Source organism: Plectrocnemia conspersa, unplaced genomic scaffold (assembly GCF_051122295.1).
Source record: "Plectrocnemia conspersa isolate PC_06_02 unplaced genomic scaffold, ASM5112229v1 ptg000007l, whole genome shotgun sequence".
Classification (NCBI taxonomy): Eukaryota; Metazoa; Arthropoda; class Insecta; order Trichoptera; family Polycentropodidae; genus Plectrocnemia; species Plectrocnemia conspersa.
The window spans coordinates 6,503,218-6,529,492 of NW_028277171.1; the positions used below are offsets into that span (position 1 = coordinate 6,503,218).

Genomic DNA, 26,275 nt, shown 5'->3' on the forward strand with positions numbered 1-26,275 from the left:
TATAGTGAGTGAAACTTTATTTTTTTAAAATCAAATTGAATTATTCGAAGAATCAGCTTCATTTTGTATTGTTGAAAAAAAAATCATTGCATATTTAAAATTTAAAAATGTTTTCATATGACAAACATTATTTATACTCACTACTACAATAGTTTATTAATATAATCGTATATGTTAAATGTTTATAACACAATAATTGTAAATAATATATGAAAGTTTAACATACTTATATGTATATTATCTTTATGAATGAAATAGAGGCCAACGTGAATTTGCTATCAACCTGTTTCTTAATCGCATACAATTTTCGTTACGTGGCCAAATATATTGCACATTAAAAAGTATCAAAATATGATTTTGAAAAGATTCATACTGCATCGGAAAATGTCTATTGTACATATATGTAAGAAAACAAACTTTTGTACATTAAAATATTCAATATTTTCGGAGTGAAACTCTCATAAAAAAGTATAATGATTCACATTTATTTCTTAAAAACAGATTATACACAGAATGAAAAAATATAAGGTCATAATTGATAACATATTCATAGCTAGAATTAACTTGATTTTATTTACAATTAAATTTTTCCACTCAAAATTGTTTGATTACGATTATTAATTGTCTATAAAAATAAAATTGATAACCATTGTGAAAGAAAACACTAGTTTTGTATGAAAAACTGTTTGCGAATAATAAACATTATTGAATAAATTAATATTTAATGTGTCTTTTCACAGAATCCAGTCTAAACCAGATTGTTAAAAAAACGCATTAACAATTTGAACCGGTTCAATGTGGTTAATGTTTTTTTGTGTAAATAATATTTACCCTATGGCAATGTTGATAAAATTGAATATATTAAAAACGATTTCTGCTTCAAACATTAATTATCGATATTTTAATAATGTAGGTCATTGCATCATATTTTTTTATGTAGGTATAAAATCTTAAATGTTTGTAAATAAGGTTTGAGTCATATATGGCAAATATTTAAATTGATAAAATGTGATGAATATGTTATAAGCAAATTACAACTCTGTTTTTTAAGTATGAATTCAAGAATAGATTACACAAAAATATGATATGATAATATTATAATTATAGATAAAGCTTTAACTCATAAATAAATTATATTATATAAACTCTTGAAAGTAACGATTAAAAAATAATCTGTTATTGTATTTTTATTAAGTTATTTATTTACACAAAATTTGATTTTTTTATGTATGTAATCTACACGTTTATTTGGATATATCCTTGGATTTAATAGATCTTTATTATACAATGAAATAAATTTAAATTAAAATATAATTATATTCCATAATCTGAAATATGTACATGCAAACGAATAATATGTAGAATTGTATAATAAAAAGTTAAATTAAGTATAATTATTAATACCGAAAATTTTAAGGTTTTTTTAATAATTAGTTTATGTTAAAGTTTTAATTATTTTCTTTTAAAAAAACTAATCATTACAGAGTAAAAACAATCATACGAACCTTAAGGTTTTTTAATTTGGTAGATCGGAATTAGTGATTATTACATCACAGATTAGGTTTACCTACAGGTGTTTATTCAGCCGCGCAATGAGAAAGTGTTCACTTAAAAATACTTCTTATTTTTAACTATTTCGTAGCCTGTAGTTTATTTACATATATAAAATAAATATTTATACAAAATTTATATTTTAAAAGCGTATTTATTTGTTTATTATACAATAAACATTAAAGGGTTTCAATTGATCCCATATTTAAAATTAAATTAAACTCCTTCAATAAAGATGAAATGCTTAATAAAATCTTAAATAAAACATCATATAACACAACCATAAACTATGTTTTTTATTGAATTAGTTTTATCTGTTAGCTTTTGACGGTTTGTTCCTGACATTGCAATATAAAACTGAACACGAGAGAAGCATTCATCTCTAAACAAAAATTTTGTAACAATATGCGACTGTCATAGTATATTTTTACGGCACAGCTAATTAATATATAGTAGATTAGGCATTCAAGCTAATTAAAACGAAAAACGATTCTGGTAATGAACACATTTTCGCTTTTAAATCACTGCTACTGTATTCATACAAAACTCAGAAATCATAATTGTTAACTCGCTAAGAATAACTTAGAGATTTCGAATATTTTTGTAAACCGATAATAATATATAACAGACGTCATTACTTATGGCTACTACGCGATTAGTTATGTCACCTGATTTTACACTACAAAAGCATGTGTTGTACAACTAACATAAAAATCTTGTTTAACCCTTTCACCGCAGATGGCTTCTATAGGTGTCAACAAGAAAATCGCGAGCACTTATTTGGCACCCAAAGGTGGCATAAACCTTTGAGTAAATTTATTAAATAATTATAATACAATAAACAATTATTGTAGTTATTTTGATTTACTATAAATTTTAAAATTATTCGCATAATTTAATTTATGGTAAATTGGTGTATGATATTTAAATATATATGAGCTCATGCTTTAAATGTAATGTGATGATAATATGGGGGGAACAACTTAGTTTTTGCCTGGGGCGCTAAATAAGCTAGGGCTGGCCATGACCTTAATTTGCAGAACAATAATAACTACATTCGTAGTAGGCTTTTTATAGTAAAACATATGAACTGAAAGATAAATGTTGAGAATTATAATATAAATTATTTACTTTCAATTTTGCTACATTGAATCAATGAGTAGCAAAATAAGCATTACAAGGACATGATTTACTGTTCCGTTCTGGCAAATAAGTTTTTAAAGTGATTAGATCATATTGTGTCACATGTTGTTAAAAGGTTTATTAATGACTCAATTTGATCATATTTTAAAGAATTTAGATTAAATACCTAGATTTTTTTATATTGTAAATCAATAAATAAGTATTGCACTTTCTAAATCGATAGTTAATTAAAAACAAGTCTAGACGGTTATCATGTTGGTTTATGCTTTATGGTATTTTATGACTAATATTTTGGTACACAAGCAATTTATTATTTTATGGTGCAATTTTAATTTCAATTTATCAGATTTAAGCAGAGACATTAGTAAAGAGAAATTTCCTACTGCTATTTATGTCATAGATAATATAAGGAAAATACAAACATACAAAAGAAAAGAAACCCATAACATAGTTTATCTTGTGCTCGTAGTAAAACTATACAGTTTTTATTATTCTGTTATCAATGTATAATATTAAAATGAATATTTGTGTGAGCTTATTTACCTTCTTAAGTCGTTTTTAGTTAGAGACAAATTTAAAAAATTGTATCATATATTGTTTATATGCTCAATCTAATTCTGGTAATATATTTAATAAACTATAATATAAAAACAGTTCATATATATTATAATATAATTAATAATACAAGATATAATATAATATCGTTTTCAAAGCATTCGGTGAAAAGATGATTTTTCACAGTGGCAACACCGAAACAAATGTTCTACAAAACTTTGATCAGAGATAGAAAGTAAACATTCAGTTATAGTCTGCGCTCTCGCTCGGGTCACATCTAAACAGAATAGTACTCGAATACAAATCTTACAATTACCGGATTGTTTTCGTTTTTATTTTATTTATTTATGTGGTTCGTTTGGTTCTAAGTATTTAAAATGCCGCCAGTTTCTATTTCGGAAGAGGTATATTTGTTATTCTTACACTTTCTTAAGTTTACTAACAAAATATCTTGTGTTTAATAATTGCATAATACGTACATTTTGACATATGTCAATTCTAGGCGCCAAACCGCTCACTCCGCCTAGCACTAATTGGCCAAAGCAGCTTCGCCGCTGAGCTATTTAAATTGCTGACCAAAGATGGACACCAAATTGTTGGAGTGTTTACGGTGCCAGACAAAGGCAACAGAGAGGATCCTCTTGGTATGAACACTATATTAATTATTTAATAATAACATTAAACCGAAAAATCTTATTTAAAAATATTTTATCTCTCCCCTTATAGCAACCGTTGCGAGTCTAAATGGAGTGCCGGTCTTCAAGATTAAAGCCTGGCGAAGCAAAGGAGTGGCAATTGAAAACATCGTGAATCAATATAAATCGGTTAGTGTTTTTATTTGATTGTAACTAGTTAATTTCGAAATAATTATTGCTATATTTTTAAGAATAAAATATCACAATATATAAAATTATGTCAGCTCTCTCCATTGATATTAAACTATGGATAAATTAAGAACAATGAGACAAATATACGTATGAAGCGTTAAGAATATTAAGGACAAAATATAAATACACGAGTTTTGAAAATCACAAATTTTATGTTAATTTTTTTTTGTATTTTGGCCAATATTACATATACATCTAGCATAGTGAAACTATAATTCAATATTGCTTTTTTTTATAATATAAACCTATTCCTAAAAAGATTTTAATTTAAATTTGAACAATATTATTATGAAATAATAAATATATAAAATAACCAACCTAAAATTCCGGATGTTTCATATGTTATATTTTTTATATAAATCGATTTTACTTTCGTATTTATAATTAAAATTCCCCATTTAAAATTAAATAATTATAAATAATACCCACATTTTACTAATGTATTTAATACAAAATACATTTTTTAGCTGGAATTATATATGTATATGTATATTTTACATTATACATTCTAATCATAATTCTTTAACTTAAACTTTTGTTTGGATAATAATCTAATTATTAATAATAAGAATTGAGTGAACATATGAGAATTAGGTAGAATCTACAATGTAATAAATATTTTTGATGATAGATATTAAAATGTATAAACATATTATGGGAGTAGTAGATTGCTTTAGATATGGAATATTGGCCAAAATTCAAAAAGTTCTAACATAAAATTTGTGATTTTCCATACCTTTGTGTTAATTGAGTTCGTCCTTTATAGCTATGTTTTTTGTTGTATAAAATCCTAATAGTATGGTAGAAATAATACATTATTATTTTATATGTATTAACTTTTTTATATACTTTACTGTCAAAACATATATTTTATTAAAATTTAAGCTGCAATTACAATTTAAAAATTGTAGTTTTCTTATTGTTCTTACAATATAGCATGATGGCAAAAAGGGGGGAGGGGGGAGTTGTACGATGAACTATGTTTTTAGGTAAAATTATTTTAACTGCAAAATATCCGTATTTTAAATTTAAAATTGAAAAATACAGAAGTGTTGGAAAACAATTATCCAAGTAAAAAAATCCTCTGTTGTATACAGTAATCATCGATTTTTTTATTAATTCAATTTATTATATTTTTATATGAATAATTCCATTTATAAAAAGTAAAAAATAAATAAAAATACTTTTATTTATTTTTAATGAATAAAATTTATTTATTTCTCAATGAAATGTGACATTGTAACACATTGATTTAAAAAAGGTTTACCTAAAAAAAATTTACCTAAAATAAATCAGCCTCAAGAATTTTAATATTTTTGTACAAAAAATACATACATTTACGAATTCAGCAATAGAATACACTTGACTCGATGACCAGCAAGTGTTGCTAAATAAATATTCCAGGAAGACAGATTAATTTTAATATTCTTCACCCATTTTTTAACTTTTTTGTAACACAATCAAATATAATTTCACTATTAATTAATACAATAATGCTACTGTTGTAGTTTTCGTATAACGGCTTCACGAGTTCACTACTAATTCCAAAATGCATTCTGTTTATATGACTACTTAAGGCGACATGATGGAATGCGCTCAATTGATTTGGGTTCTAGAGATGTACCTTTTATATCCATCTTTTGCGACTTTTTCGTATTTTTTGAATAATTTCTGCTCCTGATTTTATGAGATTTCTTTACCCGTTAACACAATATTTTATATCTGTATTTGACTTCAATCAATGACACCCATTGTTCTTTGTTCGAGTTAATTTTAACTTTGTAACATATATATTTTTACGAGTTGTGATTTTGCAGAACCGAATAGCTGATTATTTAATTAATTAGTACATCTAGTCAATTATATAAATACTGTTTTTTTGCATATTTATAGCTAATATTTTTTCACAAAATGATACAGAAAAATTAAAAACTATAAATGAACTATAGATTGCGAGTATAATAAATCACTATGTGATATTTATTACAAAACTCAGCATTATAAAATATAATTGGTATTTGTAAAAAAATAAGAAAGCAATTTGCCATGTGTTATGTAATTTAATTCCCATATATCATGCTATTATCTTTTTGTTTTTCTACATGATTGGTTTATCTTATTTTTTTAAAAATATTATCGTTTTTAATAATGGTAAATTTCTCAATCTCAAACCAGTGTCATGAGAATACTGATATAAAAGTTGGAAGGTTAAATTGATATATAAAAATTTGACCACCGAGCAAAACAACATTATCGTTATTTGTGTATTCTATTTTTATTTTATATATGAATCATTAGAATCATTAAAATTATGAATAATAGATGGAAGTGAAATGTGTTTAAACTGCATTTTTTATCAATTCCCCAAATACTTTCTACATTTTCGCCAGCAATTTTAACATAATTTCTATGTAAAATTAACATCAGAAAATTCTGTCATAGCCAACATAAATAGAAAGAGGCAGTATTTTTAATAAAAAGTTTTACTTTCTTGAAATAAAAAATATGTCTTAAGTGTTAAAAAATTATCAGGTCGACGCTGAACTCAATGTGTTGCCGTTTTGTACACAATTTATTCCGATGGAAGTTATAAATTATCCGGCATACAAGAGCATATGCTATCATCCGTCACTGTTGCCGAGGCATAGAGGTGCTTCATCAATATCATGGTTGATAAAATTTACTATTTGTTTATTTAATAAATTTATTTTTATGTTGAAATAATATTTTTATGCTATATTTTAGGACACTAATCGAAGGAGACACTGTTGGCGGCTTAAGTGTTTTTTGGGCCGATGATGGATTAGACACTGGTCCAATTTTGCTTCAAAAATCTTGTCCTGTATATTTTGATGACACTGTTGATACACTATATAACAGATTTTTATATCCAGAAGGTATTTTTGTCAAATTTTTTATTTCATGTAACATTAAAATAAAAATAACATTGTTTTAAGGCATAAAAGCATTATCACAATCGGTCAACATGATTGCCAATGGCAATGCTCCAGAAATACCGCAAACTGAAGAAGGTGCTACTTATGACGTTGCTTTGTTCAAACCTGAAACACATTTAGTAATAATATTTAATATTAACGAGTGGTGGTTTATAATTAATTTATTAAGCTCCACCAAAATTTATTATGCAATTATGTTCTTGTGTTAGCATATGTTTTTTTGTTTAGATTGATTGGTCTAAAGGCGGAATAGATCTACATAATTTTATTCGTGGAATGGATTCATCTCCTGGCGCTACAGCTCGTATTCGTTTACCCTCACAGAACGAAGAGGATTTCACTGATGTAAAATTATTCGGTTCTTCTATTTGGAAGATTAGTATACCTGTGGGAGAAACATTAAATTTTATCGGATTGAAAAAGTCTGCAATTGTCCATGATGACGGTTTATTAATAACAGCCAATGATGGTGTTATGGTAAATATATTAGAGCTGTTTAAAAGGTTCCTCTGATATATTATAACAAAAGACAAAACCTTATTTTTTAGAAAAAAGGTTATGATAATTTTCTCGAAAAATTTGCTGATTTTTGAAATTAGGTTTGAAGGTGTTAAAATAATCCATAGCGTTTCTTTCATGTTTATCATCATCATCGCAAATAAATAAATATTTACTATTTAAATTCATAAGCAAAATCTCAGTAGATATTATCACTTTCACTATCGTAAGTTTCTTGCTTATATTCATTAACAGAAATATTATTTTAATAATAACGCAAATGTTTTTTTTGTCAGATGAGTTATCATCGTCAGTCATATTATAATTGTAAAATAATAACTTTTCCTCATCACTACTATTGATTTTATAATTTTCTTTATTAGCACAGTTGGCTGTAGTTAAAAACAGCTATTAATTAAATTAAAGAAAATATATACGTTAATTTAAAAACAAAACTTTTTAGATTAAGAACCATAGATAACAATTTACACGTCTGGGGTTTAACAAAAGACGGGTATTTGCCGAGCGGTTGGCACAGACTGATCAAGAAATTGTTTCCAAAATCCATCGATGGATCAACATATTTTATGACGAATTTTAGTAATTTGATAATTCCAGGTATAATGGTTGGGAGTTACCTAATCTTTTTACTGTAATATATTAATAGATGTAACTATAATAAATACTGAAAATTTTATCATCAAGTTACTCAAAAATTTAAATTTTTGGACTGTAATGGTAAAATCATTTTGGGCAAGACATACATGCCTTTAGATTTTTAAGGGTTAAGGCTAATTGTTTTCAGAAATCTGAGTAGCGATTATATGTTTATTCGCTCTACAATTCTTGGTAGTTCCGAAATAACGATTTCTCTCGTTTATTTGTTTGCTAAAGTATCTATGTTCGATTGTAACTTTCTACCGAACAATTATGTAGGAACACCTACAGAATAAATAATAAAAAAAATTATGGCAAATAAAAACTTATAAAAATATACATATGCAACACTTTTAAAAGTGTCTTACTATTATAGTTAAGTCTGGTTTTCCAATTACAGGAGCTTTTCTAACAGCAATAGTACATAATTGAATATAATTACTGAACAATATTGTAATTTTAATGTATTTATAGATTAATATTCAAAGGATGAAAGTCAACGGTAAAATGATGCCCGCTAAAAACTTTTATAAAGGATCTGCATCCAGCGTCGAAATTCAATTCACTTTTGAAGAAATTTCGGTAGTTAATAGCATTAAAAATATTTGGAATGCTATTTTAAGGATAGATATAGACGAAGAAACGGACTTTTTCTTTTGTGGCGGCGGCTCAATGGACGTAGTCAGATTAGTCGAGGAAATTAGAGAAGAACTGACCTTAGAATTACAAAACGAAGACTTATTCATGAACACAACATTCGGCGAATTTACTAAATGTGCTGTATTAAAATCCAGAGGAGGATCTCAAAACAACGAGATAGTTTACGATGCGTGCGAAATGAACATAAACAAAATGAACGTTAAATTCCCAACTCAGCTGTTCATCGACGGAAAGTTTGTAAACTCAGATAATGGAAAAACGCTGACAATAATAAATCCCTCAGATGAGATGGAAATTTGTAAAGTTCAGAGCGCATCGGCTAATGATGTAAATCGTGCGATGCGTGCTGCTAAAATTGCTTTCGAAGAAGGAGAATGGTCGAAAATTAGCGCTCGAGAACGAGGACAGATTATGTTTAGATTAGCTGATCTTATGGAACAGCATAAAGAAGAATTGGCCACTATTGAATCGATCGATTCCGGAGCTGTTTATACGCTGGCTCTGAAGACTCATGTCGGTATGTCGATTGATACGTGGAGATATTTTGCTGGATGGGCTGATAAGATTCAAGGGTCTACGATACCGATTAATCACGCTCGTCCAAATAGAAATTTCTCTTTTACCCGAAAAGAACCGATCGGAGTTTGTGGTATCATAACTCCATGGAATTATCCGTTGATGATGCTCTCGTGGAAAATGGCAGCGTGCTTAGCTGCTGGAAATACTGTTGTAATGAAACCTGCTCAGGTAAGAATATTGAATCTTGTTTATATCAATCAGATATTTTAAAGTAATAATTGTATAGGTTTCGCCTTTGACTGCACTTAAATTTGCTGAATTGACTGTAAAAGCTGGTTTTCCATCTGGAGTTGTAAACATTCTACCAGGAAGTGGTTCAGTTTGCGGACAAGCTATAGCTGATCATCCGTTTTGCAGAAAGTTAGGATTCACCGGCAGTACTGAAATTGGTAATACTATTAATTATTATTTTATTGAATAAACAATTCATGATGTTCAATTCAATTAATGACTTATTTATCATGAACTATGAAGCATCTCAATGTGTTTTATTGAAATCTTTAGGTTATTTCGATGTTTTGTTTTTTTGGACATTTCCATCTACTTTTACATAAACTTTGAGAATAATAATTTCCTTTCATGCTACAGGTCAAGTCATTATGAAATCATGTGCACAGTCAAACATGAAAAAGGTATCACTAGAACTTGGAGGAAAATCTCCCTTAGTGATATTTGAAGATTGTGATCTTGACAAAGCTGTTCGAGTTGTAAGTTCATCGAAACATACTTTAGTACTAATAAATAAAATGCAATCTATTAATATCACTATCAATTTTAAGGGTATGGCGTCTGTGTTCTTTAACAAAGGAGAAAATTGCATTGCAGCTGGCCGTCTATTCGTCGAAACGACTATTCATGACGAATTCATCAGAAGAGTAAAAGAAGAAACGAAAAAAATAGTCATCGGTGATCCCTTGAATAGAAGCACAGCCCACGGTCCTCAAAATCACAAGGCTCATTTAGAAAAGTTATTAGAGGTGTGAATCTATTCTATATTAAATTTATTAATCGGTGCCTAATTGTAATGAATATTCCAGTATGTAGAAATTGGTCTTAAAGAAGGTGCAAAATTAGAAATGGGCGGAAAGAGAGTTAACCGAAAAGGATTTTTCTTTGAACCGACAATATTCTCTGGAGTGGAAGATCACATGTTCATTGCCAAGGAAGAATCTTTTGGACCGATTATGATCATATCCAAATTTGATGGATCGTATGTTTGCTTTATGTCTAATTAAAACATTTGTGATTTTGTATTAATAAAAATAAATTGTTTCACAGAGATTTCGATAGAGTAGTAAAAAGAGCCAATAATACAGAGTTTGGTTTAGCTAGTGGAGTATTCACGAAAGATATATCCAAAGCCATGAATTTTGCTGAGAAAATTGATGCTGGTACTGTTTTTGTGAATACTTATAACAAAACAGATGTGGCAGCTCCGTTTGGTGGATTTAAACAATCTGGGTTTGGAAAAGACTTAGGTATGCTTGTGAAATATATGTTTTCTTTTCAAAATAGTTCACAATAATAATTATCCTATTTTTTCAGGTCAAGATGCATTAAATGAATATTTGAAGACGAAATGTGTAACATTAGAATATTAATTATTAAAAAGTTGATGTTTTATTTACAACATAATATGTAATATATACATATAATTTTAATGTGTGAATGCCAATCTATATTTTTATTATCGCTTATTGATTAATTGACTATAATTTTCTCAATCTCAAAGAAAAATGAAATGTATTGTCAGACAAATTTTTTCGCTGTAATTTTAATGTTTATAAACGAAAATGTATAATAAATATAATTTGCTAAATTTACCAATATATTTGGTAGTAAAATAAACTTATAGTGATATAATAAACCAAAAGTTTATGTTCTAGTGATATTTCTATATTTTTCTTAAAGATTTATGAATATTTTTTGTATTTTAAAGTAATAAAATTAATATATAATATATAGATTTATAACGGGAATTTTACAACGAGTTAGAATGCCAGTCAAAACCAACATTATTATGGCTAGATTATATTCCAAGCATTTTAATAGAACAACTTAGCCTATTTTTACATATTTTTTTAATGACTTTTAGCTACCAAACCAATGTGTTTTTTAAATGCTATCGTTTTGAAAAAAACGATATAGACATTTTCTATGTAATTATAATACAAGTTCATTGTTCTTAATATTTGAAACATGGCAAACGGCTGAGGCTAATTAGCAGCGTCTTGTGACGCCAGAGCCATAGTCTGATAATCGTAGCGACTAGTTGTGGAGCTGCGATTTCTCTCGATGATAATTATTGTGTAAATAAACGTGTTTTAAGCTAAACTTTGACTTTCACTGGTCCTTCGAAACCCCGCTAAACGACTCTCTTAAGAGTGCAATGCCATTGGTAAACAAGAAGAAAGGCAACTTCTCAAGGGGATAAGTTAAAACATTCGTATTAACTAGAATTTTAACTCTCATAATAGAGTAATATTTAAAAAAACTTGACCGAATATATTTTTTGTAGAAAAGGGGTATTATTAAAAAATATGGAAATTAATGGGCGCTTCGAAACTTTTTTATATAGCACTATATCCCTTTCTTTCATTATTTAACTAATATAGCTAATTTTGTATGTACTAAGCAAATATAATCAAAATATACATATAAAATACATTATAAACATAAACAGAATATAAAAAAAATTTTGCTCTTATAATTTATTTCTAAATGCACGAAGGCGTTTCTATATTACATTGAGGAAGCCCACTACATTTTTATTTGTGCGAATTGTCCTAAAATAGTATTATAAATCTATTTTTATACTATTTTTTTATGTAATTACAATCTTCCTTAAATTTTATTTTTTATCTATAATTACTCCTAAATATTTAATAATGTTGTCTTTAACTATTTTCATGTTATTATTAAGCATGTCCTTATAATTAATAAACATACATTAAATTATCTACAACTTCCTAATTTAGACACATGTGATACACCGTGATATATTTCTTTTTCTTTGCAATAAGCATAATTTATTATAACTTTTTTTTAACTTATATTAGAATATAACAAACTAAACTAGGAGACGACTCGTTGCATTGCGACACAGTGGGATAAAACGACTCTTTACGAAAAATTAAAGTAAAATATATTTTATTTTATATTTTATATTAGGTAGAAATAGTATACTACCATCTCGCATTATAATATAGAGGTAAACTGTATTGTATCATAGTGTATTTTTAATAAAAGAAGACGTATGACGCAGGACGCATGGGTGAGTCCTCGGCCACTACAGAAGGTTCTCTCAGGACTCGTGGGTGAGTCCTCGGTCGTTAAGCTGTTAATACACCATTTTAAAAGTATTTCACTTACACATATATTCTTTAATTTATTTAACATTATACTTCTGTCTATTGTTTCAAAAGCTCTCTTAAAATTCAAGTAAGCTGCTCCAATAATTTTATTCGTATTCTTAATTACCAAACAATCATTTATCATTACTTGTAATGCAGCTCAAAATTGACAGTTATAAAATATTCATTTGCTGTTGAAACCCAAACCTAGCATAAACGAATATAATAATGATATAATGGTTAATTTGTTTAGGTTAGGTTTGGGTTTGAACGCCATAGAAAACGCAGTGGAGAGTAACAATTGGTTGTTTTTGAGCGTGGCACAATGCTAACTAGCAAGTATCCAATTAATTTATTTAAAAATGCATATTTTATAAGAGTAATGTCGATAATATGAATATTTTTGTGCAATTTTATCAATTTATATAAAAAATATCATGGTCGTATTTTTTAAGGTTAAGCCCGAAAAGTGTCATTTGACGTTTGTCGAACTAAATACGTTCATTCGCGTCAACATGTCGAAAAAAGTTCCTTTGAGGGACGTATCTCCAATATTACAGCACATAAGAGCGCTTCTCTTAGGCGTATGTTACCATATGCGTTTATGACGTTCTTTTCGAGTGTTATGTAATTTTAACGATAAGGTTATGTTGTTGAATTTTCTCGCAGGGATGGCGTCGAACTGCGTTTCGTTATGAAGAAAATCAATCTGCGCGAACTCAGCCGCAACCAGTTCTTCCCGAGGGACCGGCCCATAAGTAATATTTTGAAAATCAATGATACTTTATTCTGGTTCATTTATTTTGTTTATTTTTAACGACGAATGTAGGTTGGCGGCCAATTATTACTATGCTAGAGATGGTAGGCGAGAGGTAAAACCACCGATTGATATAGGCACTCTTAGCTTGGAAGCGTCTGGCAAGAAAGGGTATGTTTAATTTATTAATCACTATATCATATTTCTGTCTCTCTCCAACGCTTGAAAGTTGGAATAGTAACATTAAACCTTGCAGATAATTGATGTATCTGTTTTCACTACAGCTTTCATCATAATCCTATATAATTAAAGTGAACAGAAGTATTTTCTCCTTTAACAATTTTTTTAACTCTCGTAGCAATTTCTCCAACAAAAGAATTCGGAGATGGCCTTTGAAAAAATATCATTTTAGCCCCCGCAACAATCTGTCCTCGGACAAAATATTCCGTGATGACCTTTTTTTTAGGTTCAATAACAATTTGTCTTTGTTCATCAACAAAAAATCCGAAATGACCTTTTTATTTTTAGTGTTCTTGATATTTTCAAAATTAAAATTACTGAAATGGAAAATCTCATATATTTAATGTTTATAACTTGTGTTATATTTATCTCTGGTCAATTTAAGTGGTTGGTCCATTAACTTATTATTCAAAATATATGTTTAAAAAATTATATTACTTTCCTCTAAAGCAAATATACTACAGCCTATTAAAAATGTATCAGATTGTTTTTTCTACGATAATGTTAAATCCGGAAATTCTCGCCAGTCGATATATTGGATTTCAGTTTTAAGTATAATATATGAGAGCCAAAAGTAACATGTTTGCCATCATGACCTTATTGTATGATTCTATATTTTTAATTATCATTTTTTTTACAGAGAAGCAGCAAAAGTGGGTCAAAGGCATATAACTCCTGGTCAAGTATTCCAGTGGGATAAACATTATTAAACGCTTAGTGATTTTCTTATTCAAATCTTTTATTTAACTTTAATAGCAAATAGTTTTATTAAATATGTGTACATAATAAATTTCGTTGCAAGTTGAAACAATGTTTTTTTAATTATAAAGTTAACATGTATAAAAAAATACTCAAAAACTCTTATCAGTCTCGTATGAGCTAAAAATAAATTATTCTAATAATCTCTCTTTGATCCAATCAAGAAATTGTGCAACATCCGTAAACACGACGTAGTGATATGGATCGCAACGATATTCATACTGCTTTGCGACTCCTATAGACACTAAACCTCTTAATCGCCATATAGGCGAATAGCTGTTTTCGTTATCTGGAAATACCATTCCGCCGCCTGAATCTCCATTGCAAACGGACGTACCTACAAATAATTGTAAAGCAAATTAATAATTTATTATTATTATGTTATTCTTTCAAGATGTACCATTTTCATATCCGGCACAGTACGACTGCTCTGAAGTAAAGTGCGTATAAAATTCTTTAAAAGACCAAAGACACGTCGACTGCTTAACGACTGGCATTTTAACTAATGTTAGATCTTCCGTCACTCGTCCGTCTTCATCGAATCCCCATCCGACTACCTAAAAACCACATTTAATAATAAAACCAAACATGGAATTGTTCAAACGACTCTTTGAATACTCACAGTTCCTTCCCTGTCTATAATATTCGACAGATCAGTTTCGGTATCTTTCCAAAGGCACACAGGACGTACATGCAGTGTATAATCACTCGGCTTAGTAAACTTCAATACTGCCAAATCAGCGTAGAAGTTTGAAGAGTTGTATTGAGGATGTGTAAAGATTCTTCGCACCAGCATTATTTGAACGGAATCCGTCGATCTTCGTAGATTATATTTTCCCAAATATACCGTAAGCGTTTGAGGATTGACTTTACGGGAAGTGCTTTTTCTGGTTACGCAATGCGCTGCGGTTATCACGTGTGATGTGGAGATTAAAGATCCGCCGCATATATATTTGCTGTCTACGGTCTATAAAATAAAGTTGTTCATATACATCTTATAAAAATAAAAAGAATATGTTTCATACCTGAGTCTGATAGATAGCAACGTGCCACGGCCACTGACCTCCTGATGTCGCTATACCGCCAACAATGAGCGGTGTTGGTTGAGCAGCGACAACTCCACATTTCTATAACATTTTTAAATAATATAACTATAAAATTATTCAGAAAATTGAATTGTCAAGTATATTATATTTACTTCTTCATAGTTATCGTTGATCGGCAAAGGAGTTGGACTTATCTTTGCATTTGTCGGCAATCCAAAATCACTCTCATAATAATCATTGTTTTTGCTGTCATCCTTATTAGAATCTGAGCTACAAATCAAGTAATACGGTAATGTATAATATAACGAACATGTCTCAAGTAATTTACTCACTCGGTATAGTCGTCATCTCTTCTGTCGAATGTAAATCTTTTAGTAGTCGGTTTACGCGTAGTGCTAGTCTGTCTATCGTTGAAATTGTTTGGACGGCTATAAATATCTCGAATGATCGGTCTCACTCTTCCGTCTGAATTTGAAGGACTGAAAAACGATTTATTAAAAATTATCTTGTTTGAATCTACATAAAATACAATACATACTTTGAATAGTCGTAATTTGAAGTCTGCGTTTCTCTATTGCTCTGAGACAGATAGATACGTTTCGTTGTTGATTCAAAATCTGCAGTCGAATACTGCGTATTAGCATCTTGTGAAGTTCGCCTATCGTTTTTGTGCTGACTTTAATGTTTAAAAATCATTAAAAGTGTTATCTTAATATCACAATATATTTTAATGACTCACTTATTATTAGTTGATGTATCACGATTTGGAGTTTGATTAGATACGTGAGTATTTCTGTTTTGATTGTTTGTTTGAAAATTGGGCTGTTCTCGACTGAAATATTATGAAAAATAGTGTAAAATAAAATATGAATATATTGAACAATTATAAAAAAAATAAATAATATACTTGCTTATTTTCACTGCTGACGTCGGTGTTGGTATTGTAGTTTATAAACGAAGTTTCTCTATTTCTTGTCTCACTACTAGACGGTTTGCTTTGAGTTCGATAATTGTTTGTGTTATTAATGTGTGCTTCAACTTCTCTACTTCAATAATAAATTAAAAAAATTAGATACAACCATATAAATGTACATGTTACAGTTAAAATGCTAAATTTTTATAAAGTATGCAATGCCTAGACAAAGTATGAACTAACTATGAGCTTAAGTTAAAGCTTACAATTTAAATTTTGTGTATTGTTTTACTAGATAATGTATGCTTTAGGTCAGTGATTCCCAAACTTTTTTGGCCCACGACACAGTAAAAGAAATCAAGAATTTTCGCGACACACCTGTTTACACCAACGTATGAATTTCTAAGAAATGACGAAAAAATTGAATCAGAAATCAAATTTATTTTTCAAAATAACTCTTATTATCAATATAAATTAATTTTTAAAACACAAAAAGATATTCTTTATCAATAAGTTGGATGTGCTTGCTTCCGTGAGCAAATCAATTCGAATCGTGGTTCAAAATTTGATAAGCATGTACGCATTTCATCATCGATTCTCAGTAGCCTTTCTCTTTTTTTTGACAGAATTTCAGTCAATGCTGAAAATCCAAACTAGCATAGCATAAGAAAATGGTAAAAGGATTTTAACTGCTCTTAAGCTTATCAAAGGATGTGATTTCTGTGAGGAAAGCCAAAATTGATCTAACTTCAGTTCGTTAAATTTCGATTTCAAAAAATATCGTTGCGCAAATCAATCAGCTGCTCCTCCTCATCACTTGTTAAATTGGTTGTTTTATTGTTTGCGAATGGATTTATTATCCACTCATATTCGTCGAGAGAGAGTGATGGAAAGTAATGCTGGAAAGCTTTTTGCAGTTCAGTGAGAGAAGCGAGAATTTGTGGGATTCGTTGACGGTTGGAAAGAAATCGAAATCCCGTTTCAAGATCTTGGCCTTCCACATTGCTAGTTTTCCATCAAACGATTTCAATTTTGATATTGTTGTGATGATATTCTCGACTGGTCCTTGCAGACTTGAATTGAGGGCGTTTAATTTGTCGAACAAATCCGAAAGAAATTGAACTTTCAACCACCAAATCACGTCATGGATATCAAATTCAAATCTGTGTTCTGCAACCTCAAGAAACGAAATAACTTCAACTCTGAGATGCACAAGCCGTTTCAAAACTTTTCCTTTCGACAGCCATCGAACTTCCGTATGGAAGAGCAGACATTTGTATTCGGAATCCATCGCATCGCATAGTTGACTGAAAATTCGGGACTGAAGTGGACGAATTAACAACCTGGACGACTTGATTCAAAACAATTTGAAGATCTTGAGGCAAGGACTTTGATACGAGCGCTTCTCTATGAATTATACAGTGAACATCAATTATATTCAAATTTTTTTGACGTGCCAGAGTTACAAATCCTCTTCTTTTTCCCAACATTGATGAGCATCCATCGGTGCAGATACTCACGCAGTTATTCCTATTTAATTTGAACAGCTCTACGTTTTCATCCACTAACTCAAACATATCTTGTCCTCTCATCGTACCTTTCAAATCTTTGCAAAATAGAAATTCGTTGACAAATCTATTCTCTCTGATGTACCGAATAAAGGCGAGGACTTGAGCTTTTCCACTGATGTCAGTTGATTCATCCACTTGAAGAGACCAAAGTTTGTCAGATATTTCGAAATCCTCTCGAATTTGGTTTTGCAAGTCTGCTGACAAGTCTTCGATTCTCCGCGATATTGTGTTATTAGAAAATGTAACAGATTTGAGTTTAGCTGCAGCTTCAGCTCCAAGCATGGTTTCTACAACTATCGCCAGTGCTGGGGCGATGACTTTTTCGGCTGTTGTGTGAGCTTTTTTATGCTATGCGAGCAAATGTGCAACTTTGTAACTGACAATGAGTCCTTTTTCCGGAAGCTTGATGAACGATGGCAACTTTTTTGATTGCCTGGTTTTTTGAGCCTCTAGATTTTCAAAGTAACTTCGCGGTTTATGCTTGAAAGAGTGATGATTCAATTCTAAATGTCTCTTAAGTTTGCTTGGGACAAGACTCATTGGATAACTTTGCGTTGCAAATCAAACAAAACGTAATGTCACCAGCTTCAGACTCTTGTCTTATAAAACCGAATTCAATGTAACTTTCGTGACACTTTTTTTAAATTTAAATATTTTTTGAAAATCTCGCGACACACTTTGGAATCTCTCGCGGCACACTTGTGTGTCGCAGCACATAGTTTGGGAATCACTGCTTTAGGTAGTGAGTGTGTGAACTCTCCAACGTAAGCTAGTTACATCGTCAACGAACAACCTAATCGCGAGCGACAAATCGTAGAGTCAGAATAGGGATCACTCCATGAATAACTCTATGCAACGAATCTACTTAAAAGGAGTCAAGATTTACCTTACACAAATAGTTAAAAATACCTTTTAATATATAAATAATTTAATTTTGAATACTTTGGCAAACACAGAATAGTGAGAGTATACAATACCTAGTTACATTGTTCATAAATTATTTTATGTATACTGTAACTAAAGTGATTTGACAGTGCACACATTGACTAAGCAAAGTATGCAATTTTTAAATTTGCATATTGCTACATACATGAGAGGCGTTGAAAAAATTAGGACAGACTCAATAATGTATTATTTTTTATTTAATAAAAATATTCTTTAAAGAGTAACACAGTTAAAAGTCGATTATATAATTAATTTCTAAATAATGTTGCATTGCAGATCTCTCATATTCTCACCACTCTTTCACCCAACTGTGAGGATTGTGGTGACTAGACCTATGTATTTACCCTAGACGGTTTGGAACAGGGATGTTATTTGAAGGGCGGGGGCAAGTAGGGCTTTGCCATGAAATGCATGAAATATTATGAATCTTAAATTTAATGAAATACTATAAATATTTAAAAAAAACGACAACTAATTAGCCAACTTTTGCCTCCCCCCCCCCCCGATAAAAGCTGAAATTATTTCCCTGATTCTAAACCACAAAATTCTCGGATTATCCCTAAAAAAAATCTAAAAAATATAGTCTCGTATCTATTCCAAAAATATTTTTTAAGATATGTTATTTCAGTGAAATCATATCGGAATGCGTAGGGTTAAAAAATATTTCCTATATAATTATGAAGAATTATATTACAATAAATTAAAGTAATTAAAAAATAAGAGTGTAAATAATTAATTTGTATCTATGCGTAATTAAATAAATAATTTTCATAAATTTATAAATAAAATGTAGGGGGCCTATTTATATATATATTTATTTATGTTTATTATGGTCAAAACTTGGCAGCACTCAGGTTAATGAGGGAGATTTATTTTGACTTTGACAAAGAGACTGAATAAGTTTTTTGTAGTCTTCACAGATGGTAGCATATTGTCTTTTTTGCTTATAAAAAAATATGGAATATACTTACTTATTTTCTTTGCTGACGTCATTATTGGTGTTGGTGTTGTAAGTGTTTGTAAACGAATTAGAAGTTTCTCTATTTCTTGTATCACTGCTAGATGGATTGCTCTGAGTTCTATAGTTGTTTGTGTTATTATTGTGTGATTCATCTTCCCTATTTTAAAATAAAATAAATATTAAATATTCATAAAAATTCATATATGCACATATCAAACAGGTCAGTCCAAAATTTTGAGTATTATAAGCAGTGACGTAGCTAAGGTATGTGCCGCCCGGGGCAATCCTTAAAATTGCCGCCCCCCCATACATTTTTTACAGGGTCATAAAATCAGCATTTCTTAAAATAATAAATTGATTAGTGTTAAGCTCTTGGTATTCGTAGATTTACATAAATTTAAGTTTATTCAGGGTTAAGAACTACACTAGACGATTCCATCGCGAATATGCCGCCCCCAAGCAAGTTCCGCCTGGGGCGGCCCGCCCCCTCTGCCCCACCATAACTACGCCACTGATTATAAGACAATATTTCAAAGATTTGATGCCCATAGCTTCAATTGTAACATTTTCAGATATTGTTTCGCTTCTCTAATATACTTTACCTCCATCAGGAGATGATAATATTATTCAAGCTTAGAAAGTGAATTTCTTCACAAATTTTTTCAGCCGTTTTGTGACTGCATTGTAACTTGTGGTGAAAAATTGCCACTATTAAGAGGTAGTCAATGTATGACTATTTAAAAAAAATACTACAGCGTGAGGGTGCAGTTTACTCTGTAGTAAGAATAAGTAAAGATATATGCTGTTGATTAACATTTGAAGTAAATGTAAAGATGAAAACGGCAGATAAGAAGACAAACAATTTCTTGGAATATATACATATTGTTCTAAAATTTCTTAAATATGCACACAAATCTTTGGACTCACATAATAATTACACACTAACCTAGTTATTCTGGGTGTTACTATATCGTGAACCCTTTTGTTTGTATTATCATTGTAATTGTTGCTATTTTTTTGATTGTTCAACGATAAAGCTTCAACGTGTGACGTCATTGTGGTCGGATAGCGTCCATTATTTCGCTGGTTTGAAGTTCTTCTAACGGGCGTTGAAGACGTGCTTATTTGAGTGGTCGCTTCGGTGTTTGTAGAAGAGCATATTTGCTGACCGTTAAGCCTTATGTACTTTACTCTCGGTGTAGAATATAAAGGATTATATTTGACAAAGAATCTGACGGACGTGGACGAGAAAGGGTTTATCACATGTCTCTTATTCTCAATCTTGAAATGCATGTTGTTCGTTGTTGAAACATCTCCTATCCAGTTCTACAAAAAAATAAAAAATATAAATAAACGCTCAAACTTTTAGCTGCCAAGTTCTCAAACATTACCCCAATTGATTCTGCTTCTCCGTCCAATATAATATCTATCCAAAATCCATACAAAGTCACTTGACTGCTTATCAATATCGTTCCGTACCACTTTCCATATTCGGACGTGGAAGCCTCATAGTTAAAGATTTGAGGACACGGAGATTCGATATTGTCGATTTGAGAATTTACATTGCATACGCATAGTATTCCAATAAGTATGCATATTGATTTATAATTATTCATTATGGATCTGTAAACAATATATTAATCACTCATTGTGTGGAATGTCATATTGATATTACGTTTTTTGCTTTCCATGAACGTTGAAATGAATACGTTAATATAACACTTCATAACTGTATTTCTGAGAATGTCGGTAAAATGCGGTGATGTCTTAAAACATCCTGGTTGCTTAATGGCTAGATTAATTAATTATTTGTACACACTGCTGTGATTAGCATTTCCTTTTATTTATGAAATATTACTTGACTAGTGTTTTAATTTACTCGGAGAAGATATGATTGAGGTAATTACAATATTTATTATGGATAATGTTCTATAGGTGTGATTTACATAGATGCCTATGTCATGCGATCATTTTTTTATATATCACTATTTCTTTATAAAGGAGTTTCTAAAGTAACTTTAATATTATTATAATATGCTCAGTGTAAATCTAATTATTGTAAGATATGTAAAAATACGAATAAGGGGTTTCACTGGTCCTTCGATGTCAAGGTAAAATGGTTTTCTCACGAGGGTCAAGGTCGCACGCGAACGAGACGACACTTCGATAGAAGTAGCCAAAATAAGCACAAGTAACCCCATTAATTATTAATATTCATAATTAATAAAGATGATCCAATTTCGGTTTCCAAGCTTTTTAAAAATCAAATGTTCGATTAATTAAACAAAATTAATTTTTTTTTTTTTTTAAAAAGATCGGATTATATTTTACATATAAATATTAAAAAAATACAAATAAAGGATATCTTCGGAATTTTTTATAAACTTAACATTTGATTATAAAAAAATTCGGAAACTCAAGTTGGATCACCTTATTTCGAAGGTATGCGGCTTGCTTATGATCGCCAGAGTTGAAAGTGTTACAGTGAACGTGTATTATTAGTGAAGTTATATTTTCACTACTATAAATATAATTTTACTAACTCAGAAGGTTAAAATGTTTCAAACAAATAATTTACAATATCACTGCTTAGTATCAGTAAAACTACATTGGCATTCAATTGAAATTATATTGATATTTGTCTTTACACAAACGAGTAACACGGTTCGCACTTTTAAAAAATATTTTCGTGTGGTTTTGAAACAGATTTTACATATAAAGGTAGTTTGTGAAAATATAACTGCCACTCTTATGAACACAGATTTATAAAATTTACTAATAGAGTGCCTAATAAGGTTTCGGAACTGCGGGGATCAATACAGATATTAACCCTGGAGCTACACTGGCAACACCGGGGTTGAGCGACAGCGAGGGACTCGGATCATTGAGAAGAAGATAAGAAGTAACAATATTATGATTTACAATAAGTAAGAATCGAATGAAGCATATCTAAACCGAATTTTGACCAATAGAAGAACGCAAAAAACAATTATCACTTCTCAGAAGTCAAAAATTCACGTCAAAAGCAATAAAATCATGTCGGCGCCGACACGATTTTATTGCTTTTGACGTGAATTTTTTACTTCTGAGAAGTGATAATTGTTTTTGCGCCCTCCTATTGATCAAAATTAGGTTTGAATACACTTTGACCAATACTCGTAATATCGGTAAGGATGGCTATCATATTTTTAAAACAGCATAATATCGAAGTGTAAATAAACCATGGAGCAATATGCGATATGCGACTTTTGGCTGTACTTCTTCCGCTTATTTTCCACTGAGACTTGGCCTAATGAAAGGTCTAAAACTATAATTAGTTTTAGAACTTTCATTATGGTAGCTGGGTTTACTTAATTCGTGTAATTTAACTTTCGATTTAAATAGAAAATGAACGTTTCGCAACTGTCAAATTGCGCTTCATATATATTTTAAAGCAACATATAATTTCAAAAGCGACTATCAATTAAAATCTATTTTCGCTAGTAGAAATATATATCTACTGGCAATTATATTATACATCCTATAAGTGTGTAAATGTATATATTACTACGTATGTAAAAGTTGAAATCATATAATTTTACTAGCACCAGCCAGATAAATTATATTTTCACTAGTAAAAATATTTAATCTACCAGTGAAAATGTATTTCGAAATGATTTCACTTAAATGACACATTTTATAAAATAAGGATAACCTGAGAATTTATGGTATAGAATCAGGGACGTCATTTCTGATTATTTCAGGGGGGGGGGGGAAGTTCAAAAGTTAGCCAATGAGTTTTCGTTTATTTTAATATTTCGTTAAGATTAATAGTATTTCATTAAATGACATGCATTTTTCTGCCCAAATTAAAGGATGGGGGGGGACTTACCCCTCACTGTCATACATACAATATGAATATTTCGCAATTTTAAAATATAAAATTGTTTCACAAAGACAGTAGATGGACAGATTTTCCTAATGAAAATTGGCAATGTAAAATAAAATACCATACAACATATTATTTTTTTTAATTAAAGCTTTATTAGATTTACTACTTACGATTTTAAAAAGTTGGTAAAAAAAGTTTTTTATCAAATTTTAATAGTAGGATTTGTATTTTAGTGCAAGAGGACATATATGTTTTCATAATTTAGCAATATGGTTACGTCCTTGCGCGATATAAAGAGCATAAATGTAAGTTGTTTTTAATAGTTTTATTTGGGATAAAAAAAATAATGACTATTTATATTAATAGTTTTGATGCTTTTTTCAAAATAAAATATATTAGAAACAAAACTCGTCTTTCACAAATTTAGATTTAAAGCTACCAATAGCCATTTCATCGAGCTTAATCGACTTTAGGTTAAATTTCAACAGTTTTTCGAAATAACAGATTTCCACACAACGCAATAGTGGCATTATGCATCGCGATACGCATTACGCTTCACATAAAAATGCATAAATAATAAAGGAAATACGCACCAATGTCATAGGTTTATCGTATATATTGCAGATCGAACCTTGAATTTTCTCCTCTGGGAAATTGTCTTTTCTCCAAGACAAGAGGAAGGGCCTCCGAATCGAAAATTTTTCCGACGGATATGAGCGGCGATCGGATCTAGAGTAGAATCGTAGGTCAATTACGTGATAAGGGGGTAATTATAATGCACAAACACAAAACACGCACTCACGACGGCGATCTATGACGAACTCAGATCAAGCAGTACTCAAACACGCGACCAGTTCGACCCTGGCGGTAAGTATTGGTTGGTACGCGGGTTTTCCCTCTCCTACTAAATCTCAAAAAGGCGGAAAAGCCCTGTGATGCACTAGTTGCCCACTCAATGGAAGGGATAGGGCGAAAATATGTTTAAATATTAAGCTGAAAGCTTAACAAAAATGTGATCATATTTTGAAAATATCAAAGGACTCTAAAAATAAAAAGGTCATTATTGCTGCGGGAGCTATAAAAAAAGGCCGTTTCAAAAATTGTTGTTCTAAATATTAGAAAGACAAGTTAGGAAGACAATTGCCGCGAGGGCTAAAAAAAAGTTCAGTTCGAAAATTTAGAGCTCAATAAAAAGCTCTTGGTAATTTTTATTCAAGAAGGACAAAGGAGGAAATCTGGTCACCTCAGTTATAGTATAACAAGAAATGTTATAACGAACACAGCGTATGACTCATCAACAGCGGCTTATTCATTAGTATTATATAAAATCATTTGAAACGTTACACAAAACCTGATTAAACGTTATTGTACACATTTCATCATTAGCCTGGTTTAGACTTGTGCGGAATTATTTTTAAAGACTGCCAATTCAATATTAAAAAATGTACAGGAATATTAATGCTAGATATAGAAAAAGCATTCGACACTGCAAACGGTGATACTTTATAAGTTAGGCCGTCATGCCACAGCATGACGACTTAACCTAAACATTATCTAAATATAAACCACTAATTATCTTATACACATAATACTTTCATATCCGAAAAATCGAAGCTATGTTGTATTGCTAAATAATAAATATTGCCAATAAGCACTATCGATACCGCGTAAAATTTTAGTTGGAGTTCCGTAGGGTAGTCTGCTGGGGCCATTCCTCCTCATTATATATACTAATGACATTCATATTTAAAAAAATACTAACCAAAGCCGTAATAACCAGTTCTTATGGTCTTAAACCAATTAAGTTACTAAAATCTTTACACAACTATAATAATGAAAAATTAAAATAAACCATGACAAAACTTAAGCAATTATATTTTCAACGCACAAACGTTCCTTGCCTTTACATGATAGAACTACATTAAATGGAGAGTGAGTATCAAATACCTAGATATATATCTGGATTTCAAGCTTAAATTCACTAAACATTTTTCGCAACTCAGGTTCAAAGGGTTCTCCGCCATTGCGGCCACAAAACCGGTTATAACACACTTGCCCGGTGTGGAGTAGCACTAGTGATTCATTTTAGTTGCTTCAGGTCTACAGTTAAGTAAATAATTATAAATGTCATTAGCCTAATGATTTAAAAAAATATGTATTTTTAATTTTACTTTGTAAAAGGGTCATGTATTTTTCCTTAATTATTTTTTTTAAAAAGCACAAATTTAAGTACATCTTCGACTTTTTCTTATCAATCGAACATTTGATGTATTTCATTAATAATGAAATAATATAAATTTCTGGCGGTAATATATTTGATTTCGTGGCAAAAATAGTCGATTATCATGCGCCTATAGTGCTTACCATTGACT

The 26,275-nt window shown here is 30.1% G+C and overlaps 3 protein-coding genes across 8 annotated transcripts; 2 read left to right on the forward strand and 1 right to left on the reverse strand.

Annotated features, from left to right (window-relative positions):
* Window positions 1-3,486: 3,486 nt before the first annotated feature.
* Window positions 3,487-11,821, forward strand: LOC148233754 (cytosolic 10-formyltetrahydrofolate dehydrogenase). Its single transcript, XM_088188732.1, has 14 exons — window positions 3,487-3,653; window positions 3,752-3,893; window positions 3,976-4,073; window positions 6,669-6,805; window positions 6,882-7,033; window positions 7,094-7,212; window positions 7,322-7,570; window positions 8,723-9,655; window positions 9,714-9,876; window positions 10,076-10,194; window positions 10,267-10,464; window positions 10,525-10,697; window positions 10,766-10,965; window positions 11,033-11,821. The coding sequence occupies exons 1-14, from the start codon at window positions 3,627-3,629 to the stop codon at window positions 11,086-11,088; spliced, it is 2,766 nt and encodes a 921-aa protein (XP_088044858.1). The 5' UTR covers window positions 3,487-3,626; the 3' UTR covers window positions 11,089-11,821.
* A 1,280-nt stretch (window positions 11,822-13,101) lies between these two features.
* Window positions 13,102-14,645, forward strand: LOC148233755 (NADH dehydrogenase [ubiquinone] 1 alpha subcomplex subunit 7-like). Its single transcript, XM_088189032.1, has 5 exons — window positions 13,102-13,175; window positions 13,296-13,424; window positions 13,510-13,598; window positions 13,670-13,768; window positions 14,478-14,645. The coding sequence occupies exons 2-5, from the start codon at window positions 13,356-13,358 to the stop codon at window positions 14,545-14,547; spliced, it is 327 nt and encodes a 108-aa protein (XP_088045158.1). The 5' UTR covers window positions 13,102-13,175; window positions 13,296-13,355; the 3' UTR covers window positions 14,548-14,645.
* On the reverse strand, window positions 14,559-26,253 carry LOC148233756 (chymotrypsin-C-like). 6 transcript variants are annotated; one of them, XM_088189023.1, is made up of 14 exons: window positions 24,702-26,253; window positions 24,497-24,632; window positions 21,424-21,655; window positions 20,979-21,358; window positions 20,043-20,189; window positions 16,554-16,685; window positions 16,382-16,474; window positions 16,181-16,318; window positions 15,975-16,121; window positions 15,795-15,912; window positions 15,622-15,723; window positions 15,219-15,563; window positions 14,997-15,153; window positions 14,559-14,933 (listed from the first exon to the last, which is right to left on the reverse strand). In XM_088189023.1, the coding sequence occupies exons 3-14, from the start codon at window positions 21,646-21,648 to the stop codon at window positions 14,728-14,730; spliced, it is 2,190 nt and encodes a 729-aa protein (XP_088045149.1). In that variant the 5' UTR covers window positions 21,649-21,655; window positions 24,497-24,632; window positions 24,702-26,253; the 3' UTR covers window positions 14,559-14,727. The 6 variants fall into 6 exon arrangements, with proteins under 6 accessions (XP_088045149.1, XP_088045146.1, XP_088045148.1 ...); XM_088189020.1 differs by having other exon boundaries at window positions 16,554-16,688; XM_088189022.1 differs by having other exon boundaries at window positions 16,554-16,688; window positions 24,706-24,896.
* Window positions 26,254-26,275: the final 22 nt, after the last annotated feature.

What these genes read in the sequence shown, in the direction of transcription:
- LOC148233754 (XM_088188732.1), top strand. Translation starts at nt 3,627, where the DNA reads ATGCCGCCAGTTTCTATTTCGGAAGAG. An exon ending in CAACAGAGAGGATCCTCTTG is followed by an intron (nt 3,894 to 3,975) that starts GTATGAACACTA and finishes CTCCCCTTATAG; the next exon opens with CAACCGTTGCGAGTCTAAAT. An exon ending in TCAAACCTGAAACACATTTA is followed by an intron (nt 7,213 to 7,321) that starts GTAATAATATTT and finishes TTTTTTGTTTAG; the next exon opens with ATTGATTGGTCTAAAGGCGG.
- LOC148233755 (XM_088189032.1), top strand. Translation starts at nt 13,356, where the DNA reads ATGTCGAAAAAAGTTCCTTTGAGGGACGTATCTCCAATATTACAGCAC. An exon ending in CCCGAGGGACCGGCCCATAA is followed by an intron (nt 13,599 to 13,669) that starts GTAATATTTTGA and finishes CGACGAATGTAG; the next exon opens with GTTGGCGGCCAATTATTACT. An exon ending in GAAGCGTCTGGCAAGAAAGG is followed by an intron (nt 13,769 to 14,477) that starts GTATGTTTAATT and finishes TTTTTTTTACAG; the next exon opens with AGAAGCAGCAAAAGTGGGTC.
- LOC148233756 (XM_088189020.1), bottom strand. Translation starts at nt 21,648, where the DNA reads ATGAATAATTATAAATCAATATGCATACTTATTGGAATACTATGCGTA. An exon ending in GACGTCAGCAAAGAAAATAA is followed by an intron (nt 16,689 to 20,042) that starts GTAAGTATATTC and finishes TTATTATTGAAG; the next exon opens with TAGAGAAGTTGAAGCACACA. An exon ending in TTATAGACAGGGAAGGAACT is followed by an intron (nt 15,154 to 15,218) that starts GTGAGTATTCAA and finishes TGTGGTTTTTAG; the next exon opens with GTAGTCGGATGGGGATTCGA.